Source organism: Lutra lutra, chromosome 4 (assembly GCF_902655055.1).
Source record: "Lutra lutra chromosome 4, mLutLut1.2, whole genome shotgun sequence".
NCBI classification, from domain to species: Eukaryota; Metazoa; Chordata; class Mammalia; order Carnivora; family Mustelidae; genus Lutra; species Lutra lutra.
The window spans coordinates 21,635,222-21,659,034 of record NC_062281.1 but is presented as its reverse complement, the minus strand read 5'-3'; the positions used below and the strand labels follow the sequence as shown (position 1 = coordinate 21,659,034).

General features: G+C 44.3%; 1 protein-coding gene across 6 annotated transcripts in view; it reads right to left on the bottom strand.

The window, feature by feature from the left end:
- The window catches only part of SAMD12 (sterile alpha motif domain containing 12), a 390,950-nt gene that overhangs the window by 43,632 nt on the left and 323,505 nt on the right, over positions 1–23,813 (bottom strand). The window contains exon 6 of one of the 6 annotated variants that reach the window (XM_047728614.1): positions 4,772–4,869. The exons of the other annotated variants lie outside the window; for them this stretch is intronic. Coding sequence (XP_047584570.1) covers positions 4,787–4,869 — 83 coding nt within the window. The 3' untranslated portion in view covers positions 4,772–4,786. Of the gene's footprint in view, positions 1–4,771; positions 4,870–23,813 lie in introns of those variants that run through there. 6 annotated transcript variants of the gene reach the window in all.

The following is a 23,813-nucleotide window of genomic DNA, read 5'->3' as shown; positions in this document are numbered from 1 at the left end:
CTCTAACCAAGCAGCAGCCAACTGAACTTTTTTCTCCTTGTCCACAAAGTGCTGATGAATAGCATTTTGTAATGTAATTAGGATCGCCCTGAAGAATGAGTCCCCTATCACCCCCCCACTCCATCACCTTTCCCTTCACCCGCAGGAGCCCAGAGCTGGGCTTCCTCTTCCCCTACAAACAATCACCTGACCTCCAGCTCATCAGTCCCATCCCTGGGACAGTATTCATTGATTTTAAGGGCCAGAGCCAACATTTCTCTTGAATCTGTCTTTGTATGGTCTGCACTGAGGTCAAAATGAACTACATACTCATTTTCTGGGACGACATTGTTTGACGTGACAGTGATTAGAAACTCTTCCTGCTTCCATCTGCGTACCCATGTTTATGCTCTTCTTGGCCCTAGGGTGCAGATTCTGTCTCTAAGTTGAGGGCAGGTGAGGAAGACAGATTCCCCTGAAAACCGTAGTTCATCTGCAGTCACCATCTTCGGAACAGGACTCAATAAGGCAACTTATCGCCCGCAACAGCATTCAAAGAGATGAGTGACCCCTTCCCACACTGACACTTCTACCTTTTTTGAGAAGACCATGGAGCTCATTTCTTAGACCAAAATGACGGGTCCATCTAGATCTTTTAAAACATATGTTCTGATGTGACTATCTCATCAGGCCACAAATGACTATCTCATGGAGAAGTTTAAGATGACTGTACTTTGTTGGAAACAATCCTAACTCTTAATAAGCTGCAAAGGGAGATCGCTCAGGGATAAGAGGTCTGACTGTTGATCATGACTTGCTCACCAATTAGCTATGTGAACTTGGGTAGGTAACTCCATGTCTCTGGGTCAAATCAGTTTCCTCGTTCATGAAATGAGGAGAATAATCCCTGTTTCACCTAGTTTTCAGGGTTTTTAGAAAGATCAAATGGGATGATATTAATAAAAGTACTCTGAAAATAATTTAAATACCTTTCACTTATATAAACATTCCACTTATAACAAGAAACTCTACAATAAATTAACTAGGTTTAACCAGCAACCTCCCATCCAACAGAAAATAATGACATTTGAAAGATATGTACCATATGTATAAATCAAGCTCTAAGGACAAAAAAAAAAAATTTATGTTTGGCAAAAAACACTACAGAAAGAAAGTTAACAAAAAGATGACAGACTGTAAAAATATAAACAATGTCAAAAACCTTAAAGTAGGTATTATCCTTTTTTTCTTAAAGATTTATTTATTTGAGAAAGAGAGAGAGCGAGAGGGAGAGAGAGTGTGTGGGCACAGGAGTGGGGGGCAGAGGATAAGAGAAAGAATCTCAAGCAGACTCCCCACTGAGTGCGCAGCCCCACGTAGGGCTTGATCCCAAGACACGGAGATCATGACCTGAGCCAAAATCAAGAGTCAGACGCTTAACTGACTGAGGCACCCAGGTGCCCCAAAGTAGGTATTGTCTTAAATCTACGAGAAAGTCAGGCAAATAAACAGAACAAGAGGCAGGATCCTAAATAATCTAAGCCTTTAAACCGTCTAATCTTAGAATGGGGAAATCGAACTGGTTAAGAAGTATGGAAGGCTATGCTCAAATTCCTTGATTATCATAAAATATGGGTTAAAAGAGCCAGATACTACTTTGTATCCATCAGATTGGCCAAAATTAGAAGTCAGGCTAATGACAACCACTCCCGAGGGAAACATACTGGTTCAGCCTCAGGAGCTGTAATCGGACTCCAAACTTGGTGATATTAGACACAAAGGTACCTTACGACCCAGCAATCTCCATCCTTGGTCCAGAGCAGAAAAATTCTTCCCAAGTCTTTGCATGAGGCAACCCAAGCCTATGTAGGGTTGTAGCTAAGTAAACTGTGATGGAATGCGAGGCAGCATTTAGCAGTAGGGACTAGACAAAGATACAGCAACATGGAGAGGTATCAAAAATAGTAGTGAATAGAAAAAAAGAGAAACTAGAGTTCTATAACAGAATATCATTTGCATGGATTATAAACATTCACACAAAACAACAGTATAGATCCATAATACGTCAAACACACTGCAGTTTTTGCTTAAGTGGGAGGGGGGTAGGATTGGAAATGAAATTTGGAAAAAGAAGGGAGAGGTAAACCCCGCAAGAGTCCCTTGAAAGACCTGAAAACATTGTATGCCATGAACCAAGTAATACAGTTAAATAATATAAAAATTATATACCTAGGTGAACATATATACCCGAAAGGTTAAAAGCATTTGCAACAAAATAATCACAGTGGTTATTTCTGTTTACTTCTGGAACGGGGTTCAACTATTATTTTCTTCTTCTTGGTATCTGCATATTCTACACTTTCCATAATGGACATATATTCCTTTTTTTTTTTTTTAAAGTTTCTGTCTATATTCCAGTTAGATAAGATACAGCATAATATTAGTTACAGGAGTACAATATAGGGATTCAACACTCCATAGAGATGAGCACACCTGGTGCTCATCATGACAGGTGCACTCCTTAATCCCCCTTACCTGTTTAACCCAGCCCTCCACCCACCTCCCCTCTGGTAACCATTGGTTTATTCTCTACAGTCAAGAGTCTGTTTCTTGGTTTGTCTCCCTCTCTCTCTCTTTTTCCCTACGCTCACTTTTGTTTTGTTTCTTAAATTCCACATATAAGTGAAGCCATATGGTAGATCTTTCTCAGACTGACTTATTTCACTTAGCATAATACCCTCTAGTTCCATCCACGTCTTTGCAAATGGTAAGATTTTATTTTTTATGACTAATATTTCATTGTTTATTGATGTCCAATGGACATTTATGCTGTCTCCATAATTTGGCCATTCTTGGTAATGTTGCTATAAACCTTGGGGTGCATGTGTCTCTTTGAATCAGTATTTTTGTATCCTTTGGGTAAATATCTAGTAGTGCAATTGCTGGATTGTAGGGTAGTTCTATTTTTTGACTTTTGAGGATACATTCTATTTGTACAAAGGCAAGAGACTTTACTTAAGACTCCTAAAGATAAGGAGGGTGCCTGGCTGGCTCGGTTGGTTGATCATGTGACTCTTGATCTTGGGCTTGTGTATTTGAGCCCCACGCTGGATGCAGAGATTACTTACAATCTTAAAAAGTTCTCATTTCTGGTTGTCCTCATGAAAATGGAGAGGGTGCAAAACTTTAAAGAGTTGAGCTTCAGCAATTATATTTACTAAAAGAAAGAATTCTGCAGGAAGAGAGAGAAAATGGCACACTGGGGTAATGATTTTTTTTTTTTTAATTGGCTCCCCCAAGAAACCCAAGTGTTGAAAAATGTTGTCTTAGTCTATGAGCTGCCAAGTCTTTTTTTCCCTGTGAGAAGTCCACTGGCAAGGAACACATAAAATATCTGCCCTTCTCTTCGGGTATCAAATAAAGCCACTGGCTTCTGTTTTGTAGTCACTAGAATTTTAGAACATTTGCAGTCCTTGCCATGGGATGGCTCCTTCTGTATATTTTGCAGGAAAAAAAAATCTACTCACATTTATATAAGAGATGAATATGTTATTAATAATGACTATTAATAGCTGACATTAGAATTCTTCTGAGGAAGAGAACAATTTTTGTTCGATAAAATTTTCTGATGGGCTCTACAGGGTATGAGATTAGTAGTCAAAACCACAAAAACCAATGATAAAACACCCTGAATGAGATTTTGTTTTGTTCCCAAAAGGAAAGTGGAGCAAACAGTGGGAAGAGATTATCTGGACAGGAACCAAAAAGAAGTAAGAAGCTCTGAAGGCATAACCAGGTAACAGCCCTGTGTGGGGTTCTAGAAACAGGATCTCTAATGATAAATCCGACATTGTCTGAGGTCAATAAAGAACTTCTCTTCCCTGCCACAGTTTTAAGTAAAGTTTATTTTTGGCCCTAGGAGACGACACTGAGTTTTATATTGGGGAGACAGCATATATGGGAGCCAGAGCCTAGAGATGTTGAAACCCTAAGGATGCTTAAAGCTCCTCAGACTCCTGGGTGATCAACGTTCACGCCATCCTATCTATTTGTTCAGAGTGACCACAGCTGGCAAGCTCTTTTCTGTTTTGCCAGGACAACAAAACCAGGGCATGCCCAAGTAGGCAGATGCCAGCCTTTGGGGAAGGGGGGACTGGACAAATTCTCAAAGATTGGTAAGGAGTCTCCAGTTCCCATGTGTAGACACTGGGAGGACAGACTAAGCCTCAGTAATGATGAGCTTCCTCAGCAGCCTGCATCACGTGAAAACTGGAAAGAATTACGGAACTGAAGTTAGGTATACCAGGACTGCACTCTGGATGGCACAGAGAGAGGAAGAAAGTGCCATCGACTGACTGTGTACTGTCCCAGCCCCATTACACAGCTCATCTGATCTAACCCTTATTACAATCCTGGGAGGCGAGTATTATTATCCCCATTTTGCACAGGAGGGGGCTGAACGCAGGAAGATTGAATCACTTGCCCAACATTCCACAAAGTAATGGCACCAGCATTTGACCCAGGCCTGTTTGCAAAGTCTAGTCTCTTTGTACTCTGCTATCCTCCTTCTTTTAAAGAAACAATCAGAAGGTATACAGCAGCTACCTTCGGGGAATATTAAATAAAAAAGGACCGGCTGACAAACCATTCTCTTTTGATATTTCCCTCATTTGGGGTGACACGTTTGTGCATTTATCACAGAATCTTCAACTTGTAAGGGAAACTTCAGAGAGCCTCTAAACAGGAAGATCTTTTTGCAATTGGGATGGGGGTGGGTGTGGTTAAAGGTGAATTTGATCGAGAAAACTTAACCAGGATAAGGGAAGTGGGGACTCTTTTCAAGCGGAGCTTGTCTAGTGGAAGGGTAGGAGGTGGTCATGGAGGTGGAATCTGCAGGATGGAAGAGAGGACCATGGATAAAGATGGGCATGGATACAGATGTGTCTTTACTTCCAGGAAGGCTCAATTTCCTTTAGCTGAGCGAATACGGATTGATGACCTACGCTGCATAGAGCAAGCACTGTGCTACATGCTGGGAACCCAAAGATGACTGTGGCAGGGAATGCAAGACTATTAGGAGCCTAGTCTAATTGGAAATTACACTGAATGTTGCTGATGGCTTCCAAAGTATCCTCTCCCTTTACCCCTTCTTACAAGGACTTGAACTTCTCAGACACTAAATTCTGGCCGGTGAGCAGACTCCCACCTCTTTTGTACTCATGATCGGTTTAAGGATGGGCACCCGTCTTTTCACAGACTCAGTCTGTGAAACCTCAGAACTTTCATTGGCTGGGGAGGAGAACAGAAATTCTTCTCATCTGGATACCAGTGAGAAAACTTGGCAATCACTTTGATACCATAAAGGACTAATCTGAGGTTAAAGCCAGGAAGACAGGGCCAAAAGAAATACATAAAAATGAGGCCCAGTGATTCTACAAATCTCTGGATCAAACTATACCTGAAGCCTGCTACCTCTTTTCATGTATGTGGACCAATATATTCTAGTTTGAGTTGGATCTTCTGTATCATGCAGCAAAAACACTTATATTTAAGGAAATATAAAAAAGAGATCATTCCAATATCATAAGGTGAACACTACAATAAAAGTATGAACAGAGCGACATGGGATTTTAGAGGAGAGGCACTGACTCCAACTCTGGGATAGAAGGAAGCATTTCTTTTTAAAAAAAGATTTATTTATTTACTTTATAGAAAGAGGGAGAGAGAAGAGAGAGAGAGGGAGAGAGTGCTAGCAGGAGGAGGGGCTGAGGGAGAGAAGGAGACTCCCCGCTGAGTGGGGAGCCCTATATGGGGCTCTATCTCGTGACCCCGAGATCATGACCCAAGCCAAAATCAAGAGTGGGGAACCCTACATGGGGCTCTATCTCATGACCCTGAGATCATGACCCAAGCCAAAATCAAGAGTTGGATGTTCAACCGACTGAGCCACCCAGGCATCCCAAAGGAAGCATTTCGAAGGTAATGATGATTTAACTGAGCTTTGAAGGACGAACTAGAGTTAGGTGGGGAAGGAGTTTCAGGCAGAGGGAATCTCAGAAGCAAACACACAAAGGCATGAACCATATGATCTTTGCTGGGAACGTCAAAGTTTAGTCTTACTAGATGATAAAGTGCAATGCTTGGCTGGTTGGCACTGTGGCTGGATAGCAGTTTGGGTTTCACTCAGTGGGTGAAAAGGAGATAAGGTTTTAGGCAGGAGAGTGATGTCTTGATTTACATATAGCTGTAAGGTAGAGGATAAAATTAGAAGAGGTGGGGGGATGAAATCATTCATTCATACTCACTCATGATGCCAAAAGGTACTAGGCACTCACTACAATGAATGACAAGGCACACAGACACAGTCCCTGCCCTTGCCAAGCTTACTGTTGGCTGAGATTATTACAGAAGTTAAGGTAAGAGATGGTAAGTGGCTGACTGGGACAGTGTCTCTGCAGAAAGATGGGGTAAGGACATTTCAGCAGTGGAAGACATGAAATTTATACACAGTAGGAACTATCTTTTCCTTACCTTATCCATTTAGAGCCTGACGCCAAACGAACCATTGTTTTCCTACACTGAAAGCCACTTCTGCTGGTAATACAGGGATCATGCAGTGTGATTTCCACAGTGACGATTGCAGTCTTTATTATTCTACATGGAATCCTGTTCTTACTCTTGGCTACTCTTGTGTGAACATTGGCTCCAGCTATGGAAAGACAAAAGGACCCTCAGCCCAGGTTCAGACTGATGGTAACAGCACTGGGTTGGTGGCTTCATGAGGAGTGGGATTGAGAAAATGTAAAGATTGCTCAGATTGATTTTTTAAAAGATTTTACTTATTTATTTGAGAGAGAGAGCGAGCGAGCACAAGGGAGGGGAAGGGCAGAAGTAGAGGGAGAAGCAGACTCCCCACTGAGTAGGGAGCCCAACTCGGGGCTTGATCCCAAAAGCCTGGGATCATGACCTGAGCTGAAGGCAGAAGCATAACCGACTGAGCCCCCCAGGTGCTCGTTAGTTAGATGGTTCTGACTGATTTCTGATGTCTGCCGTGGGCGCAGGCAGATCTGATGGCAATCAGACTGCATAACGGCCAACCTGGTCTTAGCCCAGTGTCTGTTTTTGACCGCTATCTGATAACACCATTAGTTAGTAGGTGACTTTGCTTTTTTAAACATCAGAAGATACATGCCTTTTTCTGAAATGTAAGCGCAACAAATGGAAGCCAATTAAAATATGATCAGTACTAACAGAAAGCCCCAGAAATCTTTCTTATTAAAACACTTTTTAAAGTTCTTAACATACGCTTCTCCTTAAAATACTCAACTCACTAAAACAAATCCATTGTAAGATAACTACAGCTATGAGCACCTCTTTATTCATGAGAATCTGTTCACGCTCAAGGACCATCCGTTGAATGGAACTGCTCTTATTGTCAAAATACTACTCGCACCGACAGTTAATTCATTTTATTAAAAAGGAATATACAGGGCGCCTGGGTGACTCAGTGGGTTAAAGCCACTGCCTTTGGCTCAGGTCATGATCCCAGGGTCCTGGGATAGAGCCCCACATCGGGCTGTCTGCTCAGCGGGGAGCCTGCTTCCCTTCCTTTCTCTCTGCCTACCTCTCTGCCTACTTGTGATCTGTCTGTCAAATAAATAAATAAAATCTTTAAAAAAAAAAAAAGGAATATACATATATATCCATACACACACATACTTTTCTTCACCAGCAGTTTTCTATTCTCATAAATCGTTTTAGAAGTCCTATAACAACAGCAACTCTGAAAATATTTTGTATTTTCGAAAGCAAGAAGGATCCTTCTAATGGCAGCTAACTTCTCGCTAATAAAAGACACGCAGCCATTCCCGGATTTCTGGTGCTGTCCAGACGCTAACAGGCTCCCTTCGCTCTTGCTGGAAGCAGCAGCTACAGTCCCTGACAGTGATCACAGATGAAATGCGAACTTTAAATAGGATGATTTTTCAACCACACTGTGAACTTCTGACGGAGTCATGGGTGGAAGGTGTTTGAGGCCCAGTGCGTGCTGCTGGCCTCAACACTGACTGGGTGACCCAGAGCCTCTAAGCCAAAAAGCCATTCCGTTCTCCTGGTGTTGGGGTGGGAGGCCTGAGGGGAGGCTGCAGGAGAAGCTGGGCAGATCTCCCTGTGTCTCAATTTAGGTGGCATGTCCAGCCTTTGGGACAGGAGGAACAGCCAGTTAGGCTAAATGGGAATGGCCTCGATCCCACGGAGAGTGGTCTGCATCGGGAGGCGGGGCACGCCGGGATGCCCGTGCGCCCTCTGAGCGTCCAGTCCCTGGTCTGTGCAGGAGGCCAGGGTAGGTGGGAATAGTGCAGAGCTGGAGGGCCCTGTTAGAGTCCTGGCTCATTAAACACCTGCTCAGCACCTTAAGCCTGCTGTTTAAACTCCGAGTCTCACTTCCCTAACATTTAGATTGGAAAGAATAAGAGGGTTACATAAAGATGAAGTAGAGTATTTTGTATCAAGGACCTGGAACAACACTCATCACGCAGCGGGAGCACGATGCAAGGGAACAACCTAGCTTGCTCAGTTTGCCGCGTGCCCCCCCAAATAGCCCAGGGCTTGAAGTGTGGAATGCTGGCTAGGCAAAACACTGAGAGCAAAAGTCAATCAACTGTCTTTCCTGCTAAGCTGGGCTCAGTTCTAGAGTCAAAGACTGGGTCTGTGCTCCCCAGCCCTGTGTTGTTTACTGAGAGTTATGGGGTCTCCTCTGTCTCCTGCTCCCTCGATCTTTCTACCCCCACCTTCTCTGCGAGCGCCGAAAACCTTTGCTTTTTGGGTTACTCCTGCTTTAGAAGTTCTATCCCCAACTACTTCTTTGGCGGAATGGAAATTTAGTCTTCAAACCTGTTCTGCACTGCCGGCCCCAGAATTAAAAGCAAGCACCTTCAATGGGGGAAATTAAATGTATTTGATATACCTGTACATATATAAAATTGGACCCAGCGTCCATTGGGTTTGCAGGCTCACATGAAATGCTTTTAGATCTACTAGGTACCTAATACCTAATTCGAAGCTCAAAAGGGGCCGACCTCAAAGACCTTGTCTTGTACTGATCCTGAGCAAGGTGATCATTAGCCATGAGCCAGCATCATTTTCTGTTAGAGTGTCTCCCCATGCGCACAGTGTAATCGACAGCTGAGTCTTCCTTGGGGAACTAAATATTCAGTTGGCTGCATTTTCATTAAAGAGAGAGAGAGAGAGAGATAGGAGGGGGAGAGATACTTCAATTATAAATATCTATATTTCATTTTACATTCTCCTTTCTGAAGTTTCTGAGCCGGGCTCTGCCTGGGTGCTGTAGAGGGCGGACCCTGATGTCCGCATTTGCATGTATCTTGGCTTTAAAGAAGAGGCTAAACGAAGATCTGTCCTCGAATTCTCTCCAAGTGCTGCAATTCAGCTCCTATGGAAACTGTAGTCGTGTTCCCCTCCCTACATTGTTCATTCAGGGCACTCGTGCACCTGGTAAGAGGTAAGGACTGGAGAAGATGAACAGAGAGAGGCCCTGGGTCAGGGCGGTGGCTGCCCAGAGGTTTTGTGGATCCCTGGATGACCAGACCAGACTGTGGAGGCAGGGGAACTCATGCAGAGAGGGGTTCAGGTCTGATCCCCTCCTGCCACACATTAAAGCCTTCCTTCCTTCATGGTCCACAAAGGCTGGTGACTTGTCCAAGGTCATTTCTTTGGGCCCGGGCGGTGCTCCTTTATCTGGATTAGGGTCAGGTACCCTCCCTGTCCAGCTCCAGCACCCCTTCTGCTGCCTTGCTTGCTTTCTGGGCTCCTTCTCTTTTCTCCCCTCTGACTTTTCTCATTTCTCTTTCTCCTTCCCTCTCCTTTCTCTTACCTATTCTTTTTTCCTTCACTTTTTCTACCTCCTTTTCTCTGTCTTCCTCCCTTTTGCACAGTTTCTCTTCCCCCACACCATCCTTTCCCCTCTTCCCTTCATCTAGCAAATACTGATCGCCTATTAAGGGCCAGCGACTGTACCAGGCACTGGGAACCCACGGGCGGCCCACGTTGTCCCATCCTCCTACCAAGCTGGAGGCTGTGCCAAGCCTTCAGAGGTAAGACAAGTCCCACCCTTTGTCCTCTGTGGGACCCTGGCTGCTCTGCCAGTCCCCACCTCAGGCCTGGGCCTGTGGGACTTGCTACGGAATGTGGCCCTGGGGTATGCAGACTGGGAGCACAGAGAAAGAAAGAGGAGCTCCATGGAATGAGAAGCTGAACCGAGTACAGGCACCTCCGGGCAGCCCTGATGGGGGTGCGGGGAGGCTGGAAGTTCCTATCAGGGAGGTGGGAAAGCTGCCTTGGCCAATGTAGCTGCTTTGGCGAGAGATGGGACACTGGCTGGATATTTCTTTGTGAGCCAATCATAGATAACGCACATACACACAAACATAGCCAGTCTTTTGTGTGTGCTTGGGAATGGCTGTTATCTCCATGAGAAGCCTTGTGGAAGGGCACCGGGCCGTGGGCACTTATTCTTCACGGGCGTGCAATGTCGGGTAAGTCCCATATGCTGGTTGATTTCGTAAGTCAACGTGGCTGGGTCACAGGACGCCCATATGTTTGGTTCAACACTTTCTGGGTATGTCAGTGAGGGTATGTCTGGATGAGATTTTCACGTGTGAATCAGTAGGCTGAGTAAAAGAGCCTGCCCTCCCCAGGGAGTGTGTTGCTCATCCAATCCATTTGAGTTGGGACATTAGTCTTTTCCTGCCTCCGGACTCCTGACTTGGCCTAGAACTAATGCCATTGGATCTCTTGGGCTTCCAGCTTGCCTTCCCAGCTTTCATACTGTGTGAGTTGATTTCTTAACCCACTGAGCCACCCAGGCGCCCCGTGAGTTGATTTCTTATAGTAAATCATCCCCCCGCCACCACCGCCACCGCCACCTCTGCTCCTATAGGTTCTATTCCTCTGGAAAACCCAGACTGACACATTTTTAAGTTCAAACTTATAGAACTCAGTTTTCTCAGTGCCAAAATGTGAATAATCACAAGACATATTTTGTACCACTCTTGTGCAAATGGTTCAATAAATTATCTATAGTAAAATATTATAAAGTTCTATGCTATGTGTTCTTTTCTTTAACTCATAACTTTTATTTATTTATTATTTCTTTTCAGCATAACAGTATTCATTGTTTTTGCACCATACCCAGTGCTCCATGCAATATGTGCCCTCCCTAATACCCACCACCTGGTTTCCCCAACCTCCCACCCTCCACTATGTGTTCTTATTTTAAAATAAAATGCCCTACATTCTTCTTGTACTTATGAAGCTATCCCATATAGTCTTTGTATCTCATGGCCTAGCAAGTTGTCTTGCAAATAGTAGGTCCCCAGTTTGTCTTGGGACTCATAACTGGTGACAGCAGGAACTGGGGATGTTTATGTTCCTGTAGCTGAGATATGTGCTCAGAGTGGTGATGCATTTTCCAAGCCTCACATAATCTCTGATGTCTCACATGTGTTCAGTTAGTTGAATTAACAAATGAATTAACCAACTAATCTATTTGTCAACCAAGGCCAGGCCCCAGAAGAGGAAGATAATCTGACCTATGGATAGGACACTAACAGGCAACAGAGAGGTATATTTTGTGAAATCAGAACCCACTATTCTTAATTTTTTTTTTTTTTAAGATTTTATTTGACAGACAGAGATCACAAGTAGGCAGAGAGGCAGGCAGAGAGAGAGGGAGGAAGCAGGCTCCCTGCTGAGCAGAGAACCCGATGCAGGGCTCCATCCCAGGACCCTGAGATCATGACCTGAGCTGAAGGCAGAGGCTTTAACCCCCTGAGCCACCCAGGTGCCCCCCACTATTCTTAATTTTAAAATATTTATCGCGTACCTACTGTGCACCAAGAAGACAATACCCAGAATGGAAAATACAACACTTGGGCTTACAGTTTATAACTGTCCCCTCTATTAACAAGTTCTTACATTTCAATCTCATTGAAAGGTTTCCATTGTATCAAAGAAAACTGTCTCACTTTCTAAAAATAGGTGAAGTTGAAATGACAATGAAAACCACCACCATAACAATAATAAAGCTTAAACCATAGTCTTGCCAGTCAAAGAGATTCCATCTATGTGAAAATCAGCCACATCTGTTGTGGGCAAAAGATAAAAAATGTAGAGGAGGATGGTGGGAACAGGGGCCAGAAACCACTCATTTCAGAATATAACAAGTTTTGAAAAATCATTCCTGTCAACCCCCTGTATGTAAAGTATTAGGTTGCAGCGAATGCCTCTACCCTGGGGTCTTTTAGGCCGGGGCTGCCAGGAAGGTGAACAACAGGTACAGAAATGCGGTGACGTAACATCCCACCAACAGCCTTTATCAGTGCTGCAGCCTCCTTGCTGGAAACAAGAAAGTTCCAGAGATGATGATTCATGCCACATGGAAGGAGACAGTGAGCTATGTTGGGAGAGATTTAAGAAATATCCCCTATGTCATCATCTCTTGCCACACCAGGCTCTTTGGAGACGATAATTAATAACACGTATCTAAATTGTTTCCATTCCTTCTGTCCTGGGGGCCTTGCTCCTTCCTCCTACACAACCGCCACCCCCCAACCCACCCCTTTGCTTCCCATGACAAATGAGTCATGAGAGTCCCTCTGCTTCCTACATGATCACACCACGTGACGAGCCTTTCGAACTCACCAGTGCCCAGGGCATGTGGTGCCGTTCCTCAAACTTTCCACCACACAGCTTGGAACTTGTGTACTTAGTCTCCTTGGCCTATGTTTTTCTGTCTTTCAAGGGCCCTTCTCTGAGATTTGCCCCGTTTTCCTCTCCCAGACTGATTTCAGAGGCTATAACCGACAATTCTGGTGTTAGTTTCCCCCTTGCTCATCTCCTCCTTCAAAATGATGCCTCCCAGTGAGGGTCTTAAAGATCAGGTATTTCTATTCCTTCCCTCTGGTTTCTCATATTTCCCCCACAGTGACTTCCCCAAAGGTTCTCTCAATCCTAATGATCACAATGGGCCCCAGTTTTATTGACTTGATGCTTTTGTAATCTTGATACCTGCTCAAACTTTGGGAAGAGTCACCTTCAAATCGATCACTTAAGCTGCATTATCGTGATGAAACCTGTACGGAAGGAGGAGCAAACTGTAGGCAGGAAGATCAAATACACCTGAATCTAGAATGAGCCAGGTGTGTGCCTTCTTTACTCTGTCTCTAAGAAATACACTTTGTGCTCCGTTCCCATGATAGGAAGACATTTTAGATTAGGAATAAACAAACACACAAGTAAAAGGAAGGGACCCTAAATCCTGGAGATAGCTATTGTTAATGTTTTAATATCTATTCTTTCAGAATTTTTCTGGGTTTAGTGGCTACAGGATACATAAGTAAATAGATAATTATATACATATACACATACACACATATTTACTTACTATAAAGAGAACTTATTCTGTATAACTAGTGCAAACATATGTGGTTAGCCTAAAAGTTACAAATGGGCTATGTGTTGACAATGTTTTACATTTACTATGAGAAGACTTTTCTTTTCTCTTTTTTTCTTCATTGAAACAGGCCTCTTCCTGGTGGTTAGTTTCCTAGACCAGAACTCAAAAACTAATTTAACCTATGCAGGATAAGAAGAACTTCATCTAGTAGAAAATGGGCAAAACAGAATCCGAAAACCACTTTTCCAGTTTTAGTTCTCCCATTCCCAAATAAAGCCCTACTACACGTCAAGTTTCAATCCGAAGCAGGTTAAGACTAACGTGGACAAAGCCCTCATCTATCCATCTTCAAAATAAAGATAATAATACACATCTCAAAGGCTTGTAGAGATTCTCTTAAATCACAGATGGGAAAATGGTGAGCACCTAGCAACGACTCTACGTGATTATGAATTGGACAGAAGGATCTCTTTAAGATCTCTGCATCTCTTTAGAGCCACAGACTCATTGTTCAAGGTTTTTTTTTTTAATTTTAATTTTTTTAATTTTTGTAAATTTAAGGATACTTTGGATTCGAGCAGATCACAAGAATTCAACCCAGAATTTATCAACTGCACTGCTCCCACCTTTGCCCAAGCATCTGCCCTCATCCCTCATTTCCCAATAGTTTACTAGGAGCCTTGCCTCATCTGAGCTCATCTCACACCACTCCCCCGTTTGCTCCCACTCTAGACACATTGGCCTGAAGAAACTGCCACAGGTTCCGTGTAATCATCTCCTCAGAAAAGGCACTCAGAACCACTAACTGCTGCTCTTTCTTGTGAACATAGACAAAACAAAGCTAAGTTTCCGCCATGTTCCAAAGTCACTCCATGTAGTCCCCCCTCTCCCCAAGTTCTGTAGTCTCTGGGGAGGCTAAATGTCACAGAAGCAATATCTTTCACCCACAGCAGCCCATGATTTAATCAGGCCCCTTCTGCCAGAAAGATGGGCAAAAGTCACCATAATGAAAAGAGCCATTAACCCAGCCCAATTAACCAGTGACCTATCTGAAATGTCGAGACTGCAGAACCCAAGGCACATAGAGAGATGTTTTCATTGCCTTTTTGAAAATACAAATAAATGGTTATTCTGTTGTAAGATTTGTATTTTGAGGACTGGCCATTTTCCTGACTTCGGCCTGGTCAGATTGTTTGGATGGCTTCCGAGGAACTCCTTACAGAAGTGACGGATAAAATCTGAAAGTCACAGCATCCCTGGGTTCATTCCTTCAGGAGACGAGATACACTGGGGTTAGCATGGACCCTGGGACAAGCTCTGAGGGTGATCTCGCTATTAGCATGATCTCAGGTTTCATATTCTCCGGTGGAAACTGGGCAGTCTTGGCCTCCTTTCTCAAGGGTCTGGCTGGTCCAGAATCACCATCTGGAAACCTGTCACCCATGGGGACTGTTAAGACCAGTCATGACCTTGAGAAAACGTAGCAAGTCGAACGCCATTCCTCCGGCGGTGTTTAGAGTCCTACTGGACACCGATCCCTTTCTCGTGATGCACAGAACCGTTCTGAAACGGGATGCTTTCCTCTGACCTTGCATAGCACCCGGGTAAAAGTCCTCCTACAGGTTGCTTTATGCTGGCGTGACGGATCACTCCGTGCTACAGGAGACAGAAATAGCCTAATAACGTGGACAAGTAAGCAGTTAGAGACCCCTGAGATCCTACCTGCTCGTGTCAAGCAGACACAGAGAGTGTTAACCTTCCCTCCCACCCAGTGAAAAACATGAGCACTGGCAAAGGAGGAAATAAAGGGAGGCGGACTGGTACTGCGAGCCGGAACTCGCGGCTGTCCCCAGTCAGTGCTCTTTAAAGAGAGCTGCAGCAGAAGAAGAAACACGCTGACATTCAGTCATTTTATTTTCCCGTCTCTGGGCCTATTAGGGCTCCCTCTTTATCTGTGACATGAAAGATTAGCCTGTGCTTTTGCGACAAACCGCTTGCCTCATCTGGAGTTTTGAAGTCCTTATCTTTGGCTTGCCACACCTCACATGAGTTTTTTTCCCCACTGACAACTGGAAAGTGGGGTTCTGTTCTTGCTCCACACTGATGGGGCTCCTCCCACAAACAGGGCCTACTGTGTGCCCAGGACCACCCCACTAGACCAGGGCTCAGACCCTAGACTTATTTTGTTTCAGGTATCACCGATGTTTTATCGACGTACGCGATACCAGGCTCTGTGTGGCCTTGTAGATAATCGAATGATGTACTGCCCTTCCTATAATTTCTAGATGGAAGCAGGAGTGAGGAAGGTGGTGGGAAAAATCAAAGACTCATTGTTCTCCGAAGTGTTGCTTTGCAATTGGCGGGCAGGTTTCAACTGTTATCAGACACCCACCCCCTCTTAGTTGATCCGAAATCGAGGCTATGGGAAAGCTGATGTTCCTAACATCCTCCAGTCATATTCTAATAAGCAGGATGACACCAGGCTTACCTGGCAGACATCCCTGACAGCAGAGAAGCTGGGAAGTGAGAACAGGAAGGCCTCTGCAAGGCTCCCACGGACCAAGTCCATCTGGCAGGCTCCTGCACACCCAAACTCAGGGACTGTTGATTCTCATTTTAGATGCGTTCTAGGAAAGCTGGCTAACTGCTTTTTAAATCCTGAGCAGATTAGAAATAGCAAATTAGTATACTTCAATGCTTACGGGAAAATGACAGCTGTCAGCCTCATGGGGAGAGAGGGAGGGAAGAGAAAAATGCATGAAATGCAGGCACGAGGAACGACGACACAGCAGACCAGGGGTGTGGGCAAATACTGCTAAGCCATTTTAAAGATTCTATGATGGCTGCGGCCAGTATTCTCCTGTAGTGACTCAGGAGCCTGTGTTTAACGGGCAGGGATGTGACCAACATATTTTAGAAAGATTTCTATCCAGAATGGGTAAGACTGAAAAGGAATGTTCAAGGCAGTGGTTCGCAACCAGGGAACGATTTTGCCCTCTAGGGGACGTCAGGAAGTCTGGAGACATTTTTGGTTGTCACAACCAGTCGTTGGGGTGGAAGGGGGGGGTGGGCACTGATGGCTGATGGGCAGAAGCCAGGGCTGTTGCAAAAATATCTTGAAATGCATAGGACAGCCTCCCACCCCCCAGGTATTCTGGCCCCAAATGCAGATAGAGCTGAGAATGAGAAACCCTTGTTAATGGAACATCACTGCATTATTTGAAAAATTCACTTATGTGGCTCCTCTCAGGAGCTACGGACGTGGGAGGAGGAGGCATCACTGCATCTTATCTGTCAAGTTCATTATACCTGTCAAGGCACCTTTGATCTGTTTGATCTCCACAACAATCTCACGAGACAGCTGGGGCAGCGAGCACGGTTTTCACTTTCCAGACCGGGTGGCTGAGATGCGGAAGGTGAAACGATGTTTCCAGCAAAGGACCGCTGTCCTGACTCCTCATCCCAGCCCACAAAACCGCTGCTCTTTAGATCCACTTATTTCCAGGACCAAAAGGCAAGACTCAAAATAGTACTCCCTGCTAATCAATATCAAATTTAATTGTAATAAATTAAAATGCAGTCTTGGGACTCAGGTTCACTTGTTCCTTCATTTTCCAAAGAGCTCTTGAGCACAGGCCGTGTGCCAAGTGCTGTCCCTGGCGCTGCACGCACAGAGACGCCTCCCCTCAAACAGCCTGCAGGGTACGAGAATCACCTGTTGCAGGGATTCTGGACCATGTTCTCCACCAGTGCAAACAAAGCCTTGCAGAGTCCCAAATCTTTCCCCGGGGCCCGTATACCTCACGTTGGAGTCACACTTGATTTCTAAGCAGGCTTTGCATATGTGGGTGATTTATCGATTTGCCTTTTCCTTTGCCCCTTGTGCTAGTCCTCCTTCTTCCTCTGTCATCTGGCGAACTTGTACTCGTTTTTTGAGATCCAGACTAAATGTTTCCTAGGACCAGAGCTGGTAGCTTTTTCATCTGGGTTCTCTTATTATTCTGTAAATAGCATACCACGTTAATTATTATGGGTATTAAATTTATCTGCTTGTACCTCCGTCTTCTACCGTTACACTGAGTCTCTTGAAGGAGGTCACGTTGTGCTGATTTTTCTCCTCTGCCCTTTCCAGATCCTTCTCCACTCTGGTCTGTGCTTGGGGAGGCTGACCTCTGTGAAATGCATAAGTGTGCTCTCTTCCCCTCTGGCAACTGGGGTGGGGGTCGGGGGCACTTAAGGGACTAACGGTGGAGTTTATCCTCTTCAACTGCCTCTAGGGCAGGCCATTCTGGATTGCCTAGAGCTCGCTGCATGAGGCCTATGCGTGCCCTAGAGGTGGTGGGTCGCCTACCAGCCTCTCTCCAGGCTCCAGGCTTTACTACTTCTTCCCCTTGTTCATTGAGACCAAAGGGCGGTCATGGCTCCCCACTGTCACGATGGCTGGGGTACAGCACCGTCCTCTGTGACTTTATCTAAACCCAGTCCATACATTCACAATGAGCTCCTTTTGAAAACACTCCTAAAATTACAGAATTTAACCAAGCCACTTCTCTCCTTTTACAATAATTTTTCTCATTTTAACATCCCAGTATCTAACAATATACCTGGCCCACGGAAGATGTTCAACAAATGTTTGCTAAAAATGCAAATGCACGAATACAGATGTTACCAAAAATTTTTTTGCCATCAGTCTTAGAATTCTTCATTTGTCAAAAGAGCTCCTCTCATCAAAGGCTTCGATTTCCTCAGAAGTAGTGAATTACATTTTTGAACTCGACTAGACACAGTACCACTTATTAGCATTGCTGTTCTTTGTCATTTACAACTTTCAGAAAACAGAAAGACGGTGACGTCCCTGCTTCCCCTAGAGCATCTAACAATTCTCCTTCTGAATTCTTCATTACGAACCTCAAACACAAAACAAAATCAAAGCACGAAACTCCTGTCCTAACCAAGCCTCGGTCAGAAGACTTCCACCTCTGAGGATACACATAATGACAGTTGGGTAGACAAGAAAGGAAAAAAAAATAAATCCAATGAGCCTCTCACATTTCAGCAAAAGTTTTCACCCAAAGCAAATATGACACATTAAATGAGCATCAGCGTCAAAGACCTTCTTTTGGAGCCTCGTTGGTAGCTGTGTTTTCTAAGTTAGCAAATGCCTGCTGTTAATGTGAAAATTGGTTTCAACTTAATTTGGCAACCAAGAAAACACATTATTTTTTTTTTTTGTAGCTATTACGGTCCATAGTTAGCACTTTCCCATGCTGTCAGTGACTTGTAGAATTAATAGTAATTATAGCTACTGACCATTTCTGAAGTTTTGGCCATAGATGATGGGTTCTGTGCTAGAAACTTCGGGAAGGTGATCTTCATGATAACACTCGAAAGTGGGTACCATCCTGCTGCTCTACAGGGGACCCAGCTAAGCCAAGGGAAGGCCACTTGCAGAGGTGGGGTTTCAAGCCAACTGTGCTGACTCAAGCCAGAAATCAGACGCTGCCTTTTCCTGATTGAGAGCTGCTCTCCCCGAGTATGAAAGAGAGACACGCAGACCCAAGGGGACCTTGGATTTTCAGTCCACTATATGCCAGTCCTTTGGTGTGGAGTGTTTGACTTTCATTTCAATCTGTCCAAGGAGACCAAATCACTTAGTTCTGAGAGTTCTGAGAGAGTGGGTAGGGATGATGCTAAGGAAGAAGGTAAAGAGAAAAACAATTTACAATGAATGAGAGAGAAAGAAAAAAAGAATTTTTAAAAAGCAGGTTCACAAATTTTCAAAGGTAAAGTGATTTCCACCAGGTGAGAGAAGAGATAGAGAGAGAGACGGAGAAAGCTCAAGGCCCATGCTCACTTGACTGTCTCTTTAAATGTTTCCCAGCACCTAATATATTACAAAGAAACTACAATGCAGAGCAGATGGAACCACATAAAGCAGATGCAGATCTGAAGCCTACTTAGAGATGAACAATTCTTCAGTTAACAACAAGAGAATGAGGTGGTAGCACAAATAACATGGAAAAGGAGCAGCTCACACTGGAGAGAAGCTGCGGGGAAACACACACATTATCACAACGGAACAGTGCAAAAAAGATGATTTCATGGCATTCGAAATGACATCCCCTTATGTTATCCTGGGGTATAACACAGGCTTCCATGGAACGCTTGGGAGGAAATCTGAACAATTGAAGGCCACAGGCAGATGATAATGATTGGAAACGCACGACCCAGGTTTCAATGGACTTCTAGCAGAGAACTCAGCTACTGCAAGCATTTTCCATAGTGCAGAGGGTGGGCTGGGCAGTAATCTTAACCGTAGGGTAGATACAGAAGAGATGCTCTTTCTCCCAAGGGTTAAATTTAAGGAGTCATATTTTTATAATTCCAACACTTTTACTTTACAGACCTTTCCAAACATATACAAAAGTAGCGAGAATAGTATTTTGAAACCACACTGCGATCACCACTCCGTTTCCACAACCGTCGCTGTCTGCCATTCTTGTTTCATTTCTTTACTCCCTCTCTACTTATTTTTCTTGGTAATTTTATTTTATTTTTTAGTTTTTAAAGATTTTATTCATTTATTTGACAGACAAAGATTGCAAGTAGGCAGAGAGGCAGGCAGAGAGAGAGAGAGAGAGAGAGAGGGAAGCAGGCTCCCTGCCGAGCAGAGAGCCCGATGCGGGGCTTGGTCCCAGGACCCTGGGATCATGACCTGAGCTGAAGGCAGAGGCTTTAACCCACTGAGCCACCCAGGTGCCCCTTTCTTGGTAATTTTAAACTGGTCTGGATGAAATGCTTTGTCTTAGTTTCCCTGTTTGTAAAATGTACCTACTTCCTCTAGTTGATATTGGGGAGAAAGGCTGTAAGATATTCAGCAGGAAATTCTGCAAAAGGAAATACTCAAAATGCTCATCTTTTTTTTTTTTTTTTTTTTTTTCTTCTCAAGGAATATTTTATCCTGACTATTACAATTCCAAAATACAGTTTTATGACTTTTAAGTAGTTACAGTGCTTTAGTAGCTAACATCTTTTTTTTTTTTTTTTTTCTCTGTCATTTATTTATTTTATTTTTTTTTTAATTTTTTTTTATTTTTTTTTCAGCATAACAGTATTCATTATTTTTGCACCACACCCAGTGCTCCATGCAATTCGTGCCCTCTACAATACCCACCACCTGGTGCCCCCAACCTCCCACCCCCCACCCCTTCAAAATTCTCAGATCATTTTTCAGAGTCCATAGTCTCTCATGGTTCACCTCCCCTTCCAATTTCCCTCAACTCCCTTCTCCTCTCCAACTCCCCTTGTCCTCCATGCTATTTGTTATGCTCCACAAATAAGTGAAACCATATAATAATTGATTCTCTCTGCTTGACTTTCAAAATGCTCATCTTAATTCTTATGTGTGGACACAATGGCAGAGGGTATGAAAGATGAGACTTTCATTGTCAAGTGTGGGGACAAAACAGGGAAGGAATATTAGGTGCTTTTATGTTCTGACATGTTTTCAAGCGTTGGCTTGTGGGAAGTGTGAAACTCTTCAGACACACGTTTAAGCAAAGTAACGGAATTCCGTTCCAAGGTGCAGAGGCCTGGAGCTCAGAAAAAAAATCTGTTAGTGGGTCAGTCCACAGGTCTTAGGGCTGGCTTTTTAGTTGTAGTATTGTCCCAAGTGCCACCAAAAGATGGGGGAAAATGGCTGCTAGCTTAGAGGAAGTTGACTTCTATGTTGAAGCCAGAGCAGAAGCCCTTTATAAGAAAGACCCCAGCAAAGAGAAAGAGGAGCACATGTGAGAATATTCCAGAAGGATCTTCCGTGTAAATGCTTAGGAGATGCTGAGTAGCGGGTCCCGCCCAGATGCAGTGCGGCAAAGTGGAGAGCAGTTGGCCCAGCCCAAGAGGTGGTGGGAAAGGAGAGGGTATGCTCCGTCAAGGCGCTGACAGCCAACGCATAAACACTCCTTAAAAGTCTTGCATGAAATGGAAACACACGGACCCCTCCTCTCCTAAACCCCAAGAAGATGGTTTTAATCATGTAATTTGAGACTTCCTTTACTTTGTGAAAGCTAAAGCTAGATTCCGTGGCAGTGGAAATAGTGCCGCAATCTGTTGTCTCTGAACGTAAGTTTCAGTTTTATTTACGGGGTGAGTCCAAATTTCTTCCTCTGTTTCTGAAGAATGCCCTACAAAAATCAACACCATCTCCTAGTGAACTCGCTGTCCGTAAGGCAAGTGGCTCGCTGGGGTGGTCACCCCGGTGGGTGGCTTTCATTCCATTGGTGCCTTCACCACCCTTGGAGGGGTCTCGGTGACATCAGCACTCATGCCACCTCCTGCGCCCCCTGCCCTTCCTGAGAGCTGCTAAATATCCTTTAGGATATGCTCACACCTGGATTTCAGGCCATCTTTACAGATTGTTCCACCCTAACAGGTGTCCTCATGGTTTAATGTAATGACACCAGTAATCAGGTACTGGAGTTGTCTTTTGGTTTTTAGAACCAGGAAGGGAAGACAAAATTGTTATTATAGAAAACATTCCAGGGCAGAGGCCCATAAGGGAAAGGAGGAAAAACTACATGGGTAGAAATCAGAGAGGGAGGCAAACCATGAGAGACTCCTAACTATGGGAAACAGAGGGCTGCTGGAGGGGAGGTGGGAAAGGGGGTGGCCATCAAGGGGGCATGGGATGTAATGAGCACTGGCTGTTACACACAACTGACAACTTGCTGAATACTACCATCTGACACTAATGATGTACTGTGTGTTGGCTAGTTGAATTTAAATCAAAACAAAACAAAACAAAACAAAACAAAACAAACATTCTGCACAACTTGGTGACCCATCACAGTCTTCAGGATACTCATAGCTGATCGCTTAGGATAACCACTAGCATGAAAGTCAGACTGTGGCCCTATGCACAGGGGTGAAACAGGTGAAGGCAGAGGCCAGGGGAAGAAAATGAGCTGAACGTATTTGGAGTGACAACCGGAATCTCTGGGGTTGTGCCATGGGCGTCTGCCTGGCGTTCCAAGTCTTCCCAGGGCAAACCCGAAGCATGAGACAGTGTACATTCCCCACAGCTTTTCTTACCTGGCTGGAGAACCAGCTGATGAAGAAGGGGATGATGATGAAATTTTGTGGGGTTGGCAGCACTGCAAGGTGGGGACTTCAACGGAGACATTACCGCCTTTTGGAGAATGGGAAGGACCAGCAACAGAGTAAGGTTAATTCAAGTACTTTCCTATGACCTCTACTATATCGCTCTTCCCATGGCCACGGCAAGTTTTATTACCCTGCACGAGGCAGGGCTCAGGTAAGGCTGCCGTTCCCTCCAATGCTGATTACCTGAGGGAGCGGAGATGGACTGCAATGAGGCATTTTCCTAATGAGAACATCCGGGGCCCAGGTCGTCCCAGCGCTCTCATCACTACTCAACTTGCTAAGGATTCTCAACTCTCCTTAGGACTTGTACATCTTCAAAATGTCTGCAACTGCCTAATGGATTAGGACTTAGCAAGACGGCTCCAGGTGGCTAATAGGTAAAGCAATGTCTCAAAGAGGATTCATCATTAATTACGGGCATCTGACATCTTGATGTAGGTTTTATGAGATATTAAACACATTTTCACCAGACATCCATTGAGGCCATATGGCAGCCTTGAATATGTGGGACAAACTGGGCATAATGGAGCTTGATTGATTTTAGAATAGCAACACGTACTGTTGAGAGTAGTTTTTACAAGTTGAGGCTAGAAATTCGGGAGTCTAGGTAGTAGGGAAGACACTCTTTCTGTACTGCTTCAGGATAAATGGAGAAGGATACAAGGACTGACAGAGCCGAAAGAGCAAGGAGAGAAAGAGATTCAAAACCAATTTTCCATATTCCAAGAGGAAAATCAAAGACATAAAATAAAACACTGCATTGATTGTGTGTCCTTGTTTTCACCTAACAAGTCAGCTGGAACTAGAGTTCCTCTCTTTGGTTCCATTCATTTGATTCAACACTTACTTAGAATCTATTAGTATAGCCAGTGATACGGATCAGACTCCTAACAAGTTCATGAACACTTAAGTGACCCATGAATGGGCATCAGGGACTCTGTAATTCTCTGCAAGTGTATGTAAAATCTGTCTACAGGAATTTTTCTCAAGAGCCAGCCCACCGCTTTAATGAGATTAAAAGCCTCCTGACTGAGAAAAGGTTAAGAGCCAGACAGCTCCACATCCAAGACTGTAAGACACACCAGGGAAAGTGAGCAGCGACTGGTCCCTTCCCCACCCAGCCTTTTTAAGTAAAAGGCCTATGTCCAATTTATTCTGAAGGAAGGTGGTAAGAGAGACTGTTTCAAGTCTAATGATG